The sequence below is a fragment of the Tachyglossus aculeatus genome, chromosome 18 (assembly GCF_015852505.1).
Source record: "Tachyglossus aculeatus isolate mTacAcu1 chromosome 18, mTacAcu1.pri, whole genome shotgun sequence".
NCBI lineage: Eukaryota > Metazoa > Chordata > Mammalia > Monotremata > Tachyglossidae > Tachyglossus > Tachyglossus aculeatus.
Genome location: NC_052083.1, coordinates 40416520 through 40429134, shown reverse-complemented (window position 1 = coordinate 40429134; position 12615 = coordinate 40416520). Strand labels below are relative to the sequence as shown.

The window sequence follows — 12615 nt, the reverse complement described above, 5'->3', positions numbered from 1 at the left end:
CACCTTCCTCCACATCTATGAAGCCTGCAAACACGGCATAATCTTTGACTCATCTCTTCCTCTCTTTCAACCCCCGGATTCGGTGACAAATCCCAGGCGCACAGACTGCACTAAGCGCTTGGGAGAGTACAACAGAGTTAGTAGACTATTCCCTGCCCACAATACAGTTTACAGGGGTACACAGAAATTAACAGAATGCCTGGCTTGTAAACTCCTTTATGGCAGGGATCGGGTCTGCTGACTATCTGTACTCCTAAAAGCTTAGTTGAGCGCTCTGCCAGGATACTTACTGCTGTGTGATCTTGGGCAAGTCACTTAACCTCTACGGGCCTCGGATTCCTCATCTGTTAAATGGGGCTAAGATCCCTGCTCTCCCTCCCTCCAAATGTGAGCCCTGAGTGGGACAGGGACCGTGTCTGATCTGATTAGGTTGCCTTTACCCCGAGGCCTAGCACAGTGCTAGGCTGGAAAGCCTCTGGAAGCCCAGAGCTGATGTCGTCCAGATCTCTTACAGCGGAAAGAATCCGGCAGATAAACACTAGCCCGGCAGATGGGGATGTGGGAACGGCTGCCAATGGACATCTGGAAAACTACAAGAAAGCTCTTTTTCCAAAGCAATTTGGGTTGAGGCCGGGTGAACTTTCCTCAACCATGAGCCTGGCTTTGAATCGAAAAGCTAAAAATGCTTTAAAAGCCAGAAAGAAAACCCAGATGTCCGGTCCAAACAACAAGCGGCAGCTTCTGCCAAGGAAATTCAGCAAGTTGGAAGTGCTGGCCGGCTCAACTGCCCACCCCAGGGCAACCCTCCCCATCCCGCATCAGGGAAGCCGCCCTCGGACAGCGTGACCTCCGCCGCCACAGGCCCCGCCTGTCACGTGGCCTAGTGGGAACAGGATGGGCCTGGGAGTCCGAGGACCTGGGTTCGAGTCTCGGCTCTGCCATTTGCTAGCTGTGTGATGTTGGGCAAGTCGCATCAATTCTCTGAGTCTGAGTTTCCGCAACTGTAAAATGGGGATTCAATCCCTGTTCTCCTTCCTCTGACTGTAAGCTCATCATGGGCAGGGAAAATGTGCCTGTTTATTGCTGTATTCACCCTAGTGCTTAATACAGTGCTCTGCACGCAGTAAGTGCTCAATAAAAACGATTGGCTGACTAACTCCTACTTAAGGCTGTGAGATCTCTAAGGGGCATTCATTCAGTCATATTGATTAAGCACTTACGGTGTCCAGAGCACTGTACTAAGCGCTTGGGAAAACACAATGCAACAATAAACAGTGACGTTCCCTGCCCAAGGGGCAGGGACTGTGTCTACCCTAACTGACTTGCACCTACCCCAGTGGTTAGAACGGTGTTTGACACAGTAGCATCAAGCAAAACAAAACAACAAACAGTCTGAGTCCAGGAGGGAGGTGGGAAGAGCACCTCTCTGGGTTTTGGCGGCCTCTCTCAGAAATCAACTTTCATTCCTTCATTCATTCACTCAAGCATATTTATTGAGCACTTACTGTGTGCAGAAGTCAGTTTCCCAGACTGAGCCCCTTCCTTTCTCTCCCCCTCGTCCCCCTCTCCGTCCTCCCCAACTTACCTCCTTCTCTTCCCCACAGCACCTGTATATATGTTTGTACCTATTTATTACTCTATTTATTTTATTTGTGCATATCTATTCTATTTATTTCATTTTGTTAGCATGTTTGGTTTTGTTCTCTGTCTCCCCTTTTAGACTGTGAGCCCATTGTTGGGTAGGGACTGTCTCTATATGTTGCCAACTTGTACTTCCCTAGCACTTAGTACAGTGCTCTGCACACAGTAAGCGCTCAATAAATACGATTGATTGATTGATTGATTGACTGAACACTGTACTAAGCGCTTGGGAGAGTACAACATAATAAACAGACACAAACTTGCAGTCTATAGATGGAGAGAGAACTCAAGAGAAATAAACTACAAAATGTATGTTAAGTGATGTGGGTCTGGGAGGGGAGAGGAATAAAGGGAGCAAGTCAGGGCGACGCAGAAGGGGAAAGGAAGGCTTAGTCAGAGAGGGCCTCTTGGAGGAGATGGGCCTCAGTAAGGCTCTGACGGCAGGCGGGGTCGTTATCTGTCGGATATCAGGAGGGGAGGGAGGGCGTTCCAGGAGAACTGAGTCCCGGGGACAACTGAGAGGCAGCAACCGAGGCCTGAAGCCAAGCGCCCACTACCCCACCAGACCCCGCTGCACGGTCCTCGATGCCAGCGGCTTGGCAGCGGGCACTGGGAAGTGAAGGGCAGACATAGCAGGGGCAGGCCGGGGAAGGGAACCGAGAGGGGGGGCACGGCCAGGAAGGGGATTCAGCCGGACTCACCGAGCTGATCTCCTGCTGGGACTCCTGCAGGTGGTCCCGGAGGGGCCCCAGCTGGGCCCTCCCGGCCTCCAAGCTCTCGGCCAGGTCCGCGGCCTCCTGCTGCAGCTGGTTCAGCTCCGCCCTGGCTTTGCCCAGCTCCTCTTCGTACGCGCAGATCTGCGACTCCTGACTCGCCAACTCGGCCTGCAGGGAAGAGACCTGCCGGGCAGGGGGTGGGGGTGGGGGACGGAGGAGACAACACGCTGTGAAAATCATGCTACTCGAAGCAGAAGGCTGCTGAGAACTGAAACCCCACAGGGCACGACCGAGAGTTGGCTACAGGTCTCTTGAGGGGGGGCCGGAGGAATCCAGTTCACTCTGGCCCTTCCACACACCGCGACCCGCCAGTCAGTAGCCACAGTCCCCATCTAGCGCAGTTCGGGCCACTCGAGCCAGTTGTTTTAAACCCCTCCGGGTCTCAGTTTACCCATTTGGAAAATGGGAATAAGGAGCTCGTTCTTCCTCCTTCTTGGATTGAGAGCCCGGCATGGGCAGGGACGGGATCTGGCCTGTTTGCCTTGAATCCGGCATTCTGCCTGGCACAGAGTAAGCACTTAACACCCCACGAGGGGAAAAAAAAACGGTCGTGGAGGCTGGGAGCCAGGCTGGGAATCAGGCTGGGAGGGAAGGAATGTACCAGCTGGGCTTCCTCGGCACATTTCTGTCTGATGTCATGAAGCTGCTCCTCCAGCTTGGCCTTCTGCTCCTCCAGCTCGTTCAGGAGTTCCTCCACTTCCTGTTTCTGAGCCTGCAGCTTTTGCAGATTAGTACTCTCTCTCTTGACTTCATCCTGAAGATCCTGAAGAAATGACAAACAAAAAAATACCCAACACTGGGATACTTTCCCCTCTTAAAGGCCAGAGCGGATCAGTAAATTCTAAAACGTCAAGAAAACACCCAGGTTTCAGGATGATCCCTTCCTCCCTCCCCTCCCACCTTCCCGGGCAGCGTTCGCCTACTCCTCTCAAGGCTTCGGCCCAGACCCGCAACGCCCCCTCAGTCAGTGACATCTGTTGAGTGCTCACTGTGTGCAGAACACTGTACTATGTGCTTATGTGTCAAACATCCCCATCTCCCCCGCTCCAAGCCAGATTCCTCGCTGCTGGGTTGAAATGTCGCTCAGCTCGGGCCTCCCCAGCTCCACCCCACATTTTTTTTAATGGTAACGGTTAAGTACTTACTATGTGCCAGGCACTGTACTAAGCGCCGGGGTAGACACAAGCTAATTGGGTGGCACACAGCCCATGTCCCACATGGGGCGCTCAGTCAATCCACATTTTCTATATGATGGAACTGATCTCTCCTCCAAACCCTCCAACCGTTTCCCACCTGCCCACCCACTACCCACGTGCCCATGTCCCTTAACCCCAAGTAAAAGCTCTTGGTTTCATAGCTCTCCACCTCACAGACTCCGTTCACCCCCTACTCCCTGGCTCCTGCTCTTCGCTCTTCCGCAAGCCCAACTCCTGGCCGCAACCTGCCTCCGACCCTTCACTCACATTGTCCCCAGGGCCTGACTCCCTCTCAGTCCCCCCTTCCCCACCTCTTAACATCTCCCGCAAATTTCACCCCTCTACAGCTCCGCCCCGACTAATCGCCAGTGCCCTGATACTTATCAGTCCCCCAGCCGCCTCTTGTCCCTGGGCATCTATCAGCGCCCATCCTTGAGTGGGCTTAGTTCTTTCAGGACCCTTGGCGTTCACTGTGTTCAGATTTGCCTGATTTGATGCCTGTCTACTTGTTTTGTTTTGTTGTCTGTCTCCCCCTTCTAGACTGTGAACCCGTTGATGGGTAGGGATTATCTCTGTTACCGAATTGCACTTTCCAAGCACTTAGGACAGTGCTCTGCACAAAGTAAGTGCTCAATAAATATGACAATGAATGAACGAATGAATCCTCAGCTCTGGCGCCTGTGCCCATTTGATTATTCCACCTCATTTGTTCTGATCGCTCCAGTGTCTGTCAGATCCCCTGCAGCAGGGGCTCCTTTGGGGTAGGGACCGTGACCTGTGCATCATCAAGGCCTAAGATCACTTTCTTTAAGATGAAATCTGGGCACATCATCATCGGTACTTGTTGAGCGCTTCCTGTGTGCACAGCACTGTGCAAAGTGCTTGGGAAAGCAAAGTATAACAATAGACCTATCCCCTGCTCACAACGAGCTTACAGTCTAGAGGGGGAGTTAGCAGACATCTTCCCTGCCCACAACGAGTTTACAGTTTAGAGTCTGCACACTTACGGTCTATGAGCCCCAAGAGGGGCAGGGACTGTATCCAACCTGATTAACTGGTATCTACCTTAGCACTTAGAACAGTGCTTGACATGCAGTAAGCACTTAACAAATACTGTAACAACAATCCTGTGCTTGCCCGTTCTCGGTGCCAGCGGAAGGAGAGGAAATGGGCAGACCAGCCCATGCCCAACTGCTCATCCCGCAGGCCTAGGATATTGAAGAAAGAGAGGACGGCCCACTAGTGGGATCCTCCCACCAGCAGGAAGGGAAAGAGTGGGCACATTCTGGCCCCCGGGGTTGCCTCGGCTGAAAAGCCATTTCATTTTCCAGACCATTTGTCTGTAGGAATCCTGCAGGCAGGTGGAATGGAGGTGACCCCCACCTCTCTCCTTAACCTCCCTCAGAGAAGCTGAGTCTCTCCCCATCCCCATTGGGCGCTGAGACTGTCATCCCCCCTCTTGCTGCCTGATCCCGACAGTGGCCCACAACCGAGACACCAGAAACAACCAGAAACAACTCCTTTCTCCGGTGGTTTTTTTTCCCAGAAAGGCCAAAAATCCCTCCCTGAGAGGGGACCGTCCAGAGGACAGGATGGAGTTCTCCCGCTAGTCAGGACACCCCCAGGGCTGTACGGCCTCACCCCTGGATCCACCCGCCCACCCCCACATCTCCCCTCACGCAAGCACACTTGCACATCTTGAATGCCCTGGCCTCTGGGCCCCCAGAAAGGCTGGGAGGGAGAGGGACAGGATGTCTGTCCCTGACCAGCAACTCAAGGGCAAAAGATGTGAGGTCCTCTTCCAATGGAAGGAGGAAAGAAGCCAGCCCTCTCTCCATGGCCCCGGAAACAGGCAATCTTTTGTTTTGCAGGAGCAGTTATTGGGACTGGGGGGAGGTGGGCCGGGACTCTTTGTTTCTTTTCTTGGGAAGAGCTCTCCTGCTGAGATCTGGGAGCTGACTGTTGCCTTCGCCCCCGCCCCCACCCCCGCCAGGCCGGGCAGCCATCTGACGGCGGCAATGCTGATGCCCACCGACAGGAAGGCAGAATGGGAACATTAAGCGGATGGGAAGCAGACCCGAGGCAGGCATCTGCCCTACTTTCCGGCAGAACTGAGTGTTTCAAGACATCGCCCGGAGAAAAATGCTCGGCTTGTATTTCGGGCCAAGGCCTGAACTTGTGCTTCTCGGGTTGAGCGGATCAGGGGGCGATTCCCGCCGAGGATGGGACACCGTGAACCCAGATCGGCTCTGCTGGTACCGATCGGGTGAGGCACGGTTTTCAAAAGCTCAAGGGGGCACCCCCATCCTTGCTCTCAGCCCTCCTCTACCTGCCCCAAATCCCCTCATCCCTAAAGGCCTCTCAGCTGCCTCAGCGGGCAGCCCCGCTCCCCACCTCTCACCAACTTTGCAGGCGACACCACAGGAAGCGCGGGAGGGAAACGGCCAACCCGAAAAATCCCTGAGGGGGTTGTAGAGTTGGCAAGATCCCACGCGGGCAGACATCTGGTCTCCTGACACGCCTCCTCTTCACTCTGGGTTCTGGGTCTGCTCACCAAACGTCAGATCAGACACCCCTCTGTGCCACGGCACGTGACGGCTCTCGAGCCACCGTGGCTACTGTGCCGGGAGGGAATTGGGGAACATCTGCCTGACCGTGTGCCCATCTGGACGCCACGCTGTGGCGCTGATCGTGCCCACTTGAGGAAGATGGCATCACACAGATCTCTTCACCAGGGGTCTTGAGAGAACGCAACCCCCACGAGCCCCGCATCAGAGGGCTGACTGGCAGGCTTGTGGACTACCCATGTCCCTGACTTGTCTCCTCTCCCTCCCCGCTGCTGGCATCCCTGGGGGAGGCCAGACGGGACACCCCGCCAAGTCAGGCAGCTTTGCCAGTGAAGTGGGCTGATAAAAAAAAAAAAAAAAAAAAAAAAAAAGGTCTGGCTCTGGATCATCTGGGAATCATCTCCACTCCTCCCTCATCGTAACCGGGGCCGATCAAGGGCTGGTGGCAGCAACTCGGGAACCGGAGCTGGCAAGCATCAAAGACCCCACCGTCTTCACAGAAGCGGCGTTTTTCCGGCTTTTTCTTTGATCGCCGTCCACGCCACAGCTGTCCCCAATAAACCGGTCTGACCATCATCCCGGCTCGATGCCACGGGTCGCTCTGACCCAGATGGGGCACCGATGGGGGCCCCGGAGACGTTCAGTTTCGGGGTACTGTCTTCTTAGAGCGAGAATGTGTCTCCAGGAACCACACCATGGTCAGTTTACAGGAGGCCTGAGCCTTTTCCCAAACTAACAGCCCTGGGCCTGTTGAAGCGAGAGGAAGCTGACGTCCACCCAGATGGGTGGAAGCTCTGAAAAGAATACCCGAGACACTGCTGATCCCCGACTGCACCATCAGGCTGTCCATGGCTCTCCATCAAACAACTGGCGGGCGCCGAGCCTGGGCAGAGCGCTGTATTAAGCGCTTGGGAGCCTTCCTCGGATGTCTGCTCAGACACGGGATTTTCAAACTACGTCACTACTTCGGAATCGTGTTTCATTTCTCTCCACTTCCGCACCATCTGAGATCTGTCTAGCATCCTGGAAAACAGGGCTGTTTCGTTGAGGTCCAGGCCCAGCTGCCCTTCCGGTCTCTCAGGTGCCACTGGCCTTCCTGGAAATAGCCAGCCCATCAGGCTGGGTCAGGCCAGGGTAGCGAGCAGCTGATGTCCAGCTTTCTCCAGAACTCGGTGCGACAGACCGTGCCCGGCGCGTGTCCTGCCACAAAATCCGCCCCTAGGAGCTGTCAGATCCAGGCCCTTCCCCCATCCACAATCAGATGTGGAAGAGCCAGGCGAAGCAGCGGTGTGATGACAGATGGCGTGCCTGTGACCCGGCCCTCCCTCATTTGCTGCCATCCCAGCCCCCGTCCTCCCGGATGGTCCGCAGAACCCAGGCACCGGAAAAAGAGGACCGACAAAAATTCTAGTCTGGCAGCTGAACCATCCCCACTCCGAAACGGAGATCTGCGCTGTCCCTCCAGGCACCTAGAAAGCACCTCCTTGGAAACCCGAGTGACTGACCAAGCTCATCATCTCATCCCAATGCTGAGGCTGACGCCGACCGCTGCATGAAATACCAGCTGGCTCGCATAAAGCTGGCTCCCCCTCATCCCCCTCTCCATCCCCCTCATCTTACCTCCTTCCCTTCCCCACAGCACCTGTATATATGTTTGTACAAATTTATTACTCTATTTATTTATTTATTTATTTATTTTGCTTGTACATATCTGTTCTATTTATTATATTTTGTTAGTACGTTTGGTTTTGTTCTCTGTCTCCCCCTTTTAGACTGTGAGCCCACTGCTGGGTAGGGACTGTCTCTATATGTTGCCAACTTGTACTTCCCAAGCGCTTAGTACAGTGCTCTGCACACAGTAAGCGCTCAATAAATACGATTGATGATGCTAAATACCGGCTGAGCTCCCAGATGAGAAATTTTCAAAACCAGGCCAGAAGTCGGGCCAGGTCGCATTGTTGCACTGGTGTGCGTTGGGAGAAGCAGCGGCCTATAAGGCCAGCCCCCACCAGGGCCCTAAGCCACATCAGGAAAAAGCAGTAATGTCGGGGGGCAACGTGACAAGCGGTCCGGGCCACCCGCCGGCCACCGATCCGCATCAGTCCATCGGGGAGACGGGATTTTCCCTCGCCCGCCAGACAGCCCCGCTGACACGCAGGCAGACGGAACACATAACACCTGACTCTGCCGAACTCCATTTTCTCATGGGCACGCTGATGTCCGCAGCCCAAAAGAGTCACCTACCTTGCTCAGGGGCATTTATAGAAACCCTAAACATGTCCAGAGCTGACCGGTCCCCCAGTTCCCTCAGCCTGCAGGCGGTCAAAGCGATGCAAATTTGCCCCGACTAAATTCCCTCCCGTCGGGTCCTCGACATGGAGATCCCCGGCTCCTTACCTGGACCTCGCCGGTCCTCTGCTGGATGCTCTCTTCCTTCTCCTGGAGGTCCTGCTCCACACTCCTCTTTTCCCTGGAAGACCAGCAAACAAGGCAGGAATATTTGAGAACGGCAGTCACAGCTGGGAGGCCGATCCAACCTCCGAGTCCTGAATCTCTCATTAAATACATGGCGAAACATCAATTGAAAACGGCAACCGAACTCCGGTCTTAATTATTTATGAAGCCGAGATCTATTTATGGTATCGGGGCCTGGTTTTTGTTTTCTGGTTGGGTTGTTTTTTTTTTCCAAAGCGCGCTCATTAAAATGTGGTTAAATGAAGATAGAAGAAAAGGGAGGAGGAGGAAAATAATCAATGAAGATACTGGGCCTTCAGTGATCTCACTGTTGCTATGGAAGGAACGGCTGGCTGCTTAATGGAAGCTGCCCGGAGAGAGAGGGCGGGGTTCTGTCAGCTCTGGGCATTTAACCCCTAGAGCCCGTGACAAAACTCCCCGCCAACGGTGGCTCGAGGAAGCAGCCAAAGCCACGCCAGCTGAAGGGTTAACGGATCTCTGCGACGGGCTTGGACGCTTTCAACGATTCCAGGCTTACAGCGCCGCACACGCATTTCCAACACGAGCCTGATTTTTACCAGGGGAGGCTGGGCTGTCACAAAGCTGGACCCAAGGCTGAGCGCGGTCCCTGACTGACAACTCTGGGACGTACACACCCACACAACACACACGCTATCAATCAATCAACGGGATTTATTGAGCATTTAATAGGTAGAGAGAACTGTACTAGACATTTGGGAAAGTGCAATATAGGAGTTTATAGTCTACAGGGAGAGACGTCATTAAAGTGGATTAGGGACACACACACACACACATTCATTCATTTACGGAGCACTTACTGTGTGCAGAGCACCGTACTAAACGCTTGGGAAGTACAAGTTGGTAACACATAGAGACGGTCCCGACCTAATAGCGGGCTCACAGTCTAGAAGGTGGAGACGGACAACAAAACAACACATATTAACAAAATAAAATAAATAGAATAGTAAATATGTACAAGTAAAATAGAGTAATAAATCTGTACAAACATATATACAGGTGCTGTGGGGAGGGGAAGGAAGTAGGGTGGGGGAGATGGGGAGGGGGGGAAAGGGGATAATAATTCCTGACACTTTATTCATGTAATTCACCTTAACCTCAAATCTCCAATTTTTTTTTTTTTTGGTATTTCTTAAGCACTTACTGTGTGCCAGGCACTGTACTAAGCGCTAGGGTAACCACAAGCTAATTAGGTTGGACACAGTCTACATCCCTGTAGACTGCAGAGAAGCAGCGTGGCTCAGTGGAAAAGAGCCTGGGCTTTGGAGTCAGAGGTCATGGGTTCAAATCCCGGCTCCGCCACTTGTCAGCTGGGTGACTTTGGGCAAGTCACTTCACTTCTCTGGGCCTCAGTTACCTCATCTGTAAAATGGGGATGAAGACTGTGAGCCCCCCATGGGACAACTTGATCACCTCGTAACCTCCCCAGCGCTTAGAACAGTGCTTTGCACATAGTAAGCGCTTAATAAATGCCATTATTATTATTATTATTATTATTATCCCACGTAGGACTCACAGTCTTAATCCCCATTTGGCAGATAAGGTAACTAAGGCACAGAGAAGTGAAGCGCCTTGCCCAAGGTCACCTAAAAGACAAGTGGTAAAGTCAGAATTAGAACCCATGACCTCCTGATTCCCAGGCCTGTGCTCTACTCACTAGGCCACACTGCTTACCATCGGGGAAGGTGGGCACCCTTTTGTGGTGGGGCTTCGAACGTCGGGAACCCTGCAGTCTGCTGGATTTGGGGAGGGAGGGAGTCCCCAGCTGGGGAAAGAGTGGGAGGGAGGGGAGACGAGCGAGGCCCACTCGCCGCATCTTCCCAGAGAGCCTGTTCCCACGAAAGCCCAGCTTAAGCAACATGGAGTAGTGGATAGAGCATGGTCCTGAGAGTCTGAAGGTCATGGGTTCTAATCCCGACTTCGCCACTTCTCTGTTATGTGGCCTTGGGCAAGTCACTTCACTTTTCTGTGCCTCAGTTACCTCAACTGTAAAATGGGGGGTTAAGACTGTGAGGTCCATGTGGGACAGGGACTGTGTCCAACCCAATTTGCTGGCATCCACCCCATCGTTTAGTACAGTGGTTGCACTTAGCAGGCGCTTAACAAATAACACAATTATTATTATTATTACTACAAGTCGGCAGCCCCCAGGTCCCACGGCTGGGCAGGAGGCCTCACTGCACACAGCATCCCCGGCCCTCACTCCCTTCCCAACACATCTCACTTATGCTCAATGCTCCCCCAACGGACTGTAAAAGAGGACCCAATGCCCGTTTCTGAAAATTACTTCCTGCTAATCAGGAGAGCACCCTGCCAAAAATCCGTCTTCTAATCTAGAGAGTAAGACTGGCTTCAGATCTGACTTTGTTGTAATAAATTCCTTTCACTTCTCTCAGCATTAAGGAAGGCACGCTTCCTTCACCATCAGACATACATTAACACACGTCTGACATAGAATTCAGATTAGATTCAGATTCAGAATTCAGAAACACATTTTAACCATTTAACACGCATCTGACATAGAAACAGCCACATGGGCTGTTTGCTGGGGAAAACGGGGGGTGGGGCGGGGAGGGGCGAGCCCTTTCAGGATGGGACTAACAGTGCCCTGCATTTCCCAGGGTGCTGCCTGCAATCCTTGCCCCGTGCACTCCTAAGGGCTTGTGTTTCCATTTCCCGAAGAGGAGTGAATCCCAAAGGGGAACAAACCACCTTTACTTTAACAGCGGGATCTCCTGCAGAAGAAGGGTCTTCTTCAAAAAGGATTCTCTCCCCTTTTATTGTTGGGCTTGTTTGCCTAGAGGTAGGGGAGAAGGGAGAGGAAGAGGGAGGAGGGAAGGGCGAGAGGGGGAGAGAGGGGACCGGAGGGAGGGAAGGAATGGGAGGGAGGGAGGCTTTGGAGACCTGGGGCTGGAGCTCCAGAGAGACACCACATCCCGCTCTGTGAGTGTAGTGGGGTGCTACACTTTGGGCAGGACGGGATCTCACACAGAGAGGTCAGTTGACTAGCCCTGTAGCGGAGCGCGGAGCAACCGACACTGCCGTGACTTGGGGGAACCCGGAAAGGGAGGAGACACCAGCAGGATATGCCCAACGCTGCTCTCCGGACTGCCGAGAGTGGGGGACCGAAAGGCAAGGAAACGGAGGAAATGATTTTGGCTTCCCGAAACTGTGATCTGGCTTCTACCCACAATCCCTTCTGATGGCCAGGTCCGCCTAGGAGGGGAACCTGACGCACCAGAAGCCTCCGATGTGAGGTTTTATGGCCTCAGATCTCAGCAAGGGCAACGAGAAGGCTGGAGAGGAAGCAGAGAGGAGAACAGGAAACCGGGCCCAGCTTTGGCACGGATTTCTTCGGCCACAGCTGGGCCTGGGAGAGCTCTTGCAAGGCTGGACTCCCCGGGAGTCCCAGGGGGTTTGAGCCCCAGCCATGCTATCCCAACTGACAGGCCTCAGTACCACCCGCCCACATCCACCCGCCGTGGTAGAAAAGAATGGCTCACTTCCTTGCAGAGCTTCTGAGGGACGAGCTAATGGGGAAACGGTCTGTGATTTCCACCGCCTACCACTCCCTCACCAAACCCAACCCCTGCCCCACCCGGGCCCCTGCTTGGCCCAGTTCCATCCCAAGGCCCCATCAGGAACGAAACTGGGGACCCGGAAGACAAGACGGCAACTTCGCCAGGTTTGGGATGAAGCTAGACCTCCAGTACCCAGAGCAGCGTGGCCTAGTGGAAAGGGCCCAGATGTCCGAGGACCTGGGTTCTGATCCCGGCTCTGCCACTTGTCTGCTGTGTGCAACCTTGGGCAAGTCACTCACTTCTTTGTGCCTCGTTTAAAATGGGGATTAAATCCTTCTGCCTCTGACTTAGACTGTGAGCCCCGGGACTGTGTCCAAACTGATTATCTTGTACCTACTCCGGCGCTTAGAACTGTGCTTGC

The 12615-nt window shown here is 53.6% G+C and overlaps 1 protein-coding gene across 2 annotated transcripts in view; it reads right to left on the bottom strand.

The window, feature by feature from the left end:
- The window catches only part of EPS15 (epidermal growth factor receptor pathway substrate 15), a 79205-nt gene that overhangs the window by 17945 nt on the left and 48645 nt on the right, over nt 1-12615 (bottom strand). For both annotated transcript variants that reach the window (XM_038759959.1, XM_038759960.1), the window contains exons 13-15: nt 8578-8650; nt 3019-3180; nt 2343-2540 (exon numbers count right to left, since the gene is read on the bottom strand). In XM_038759959.1, coding sequence (XP_038615887.1) covers nt 2343-2540; nt 3019-3180; nt 8578-8650 — 433 coding nt within the window. The remainder of the gene's footprint in view (nt 1-2342; nt 2541-3018; nt 3181-8577; nt 8651-12615) is intronic.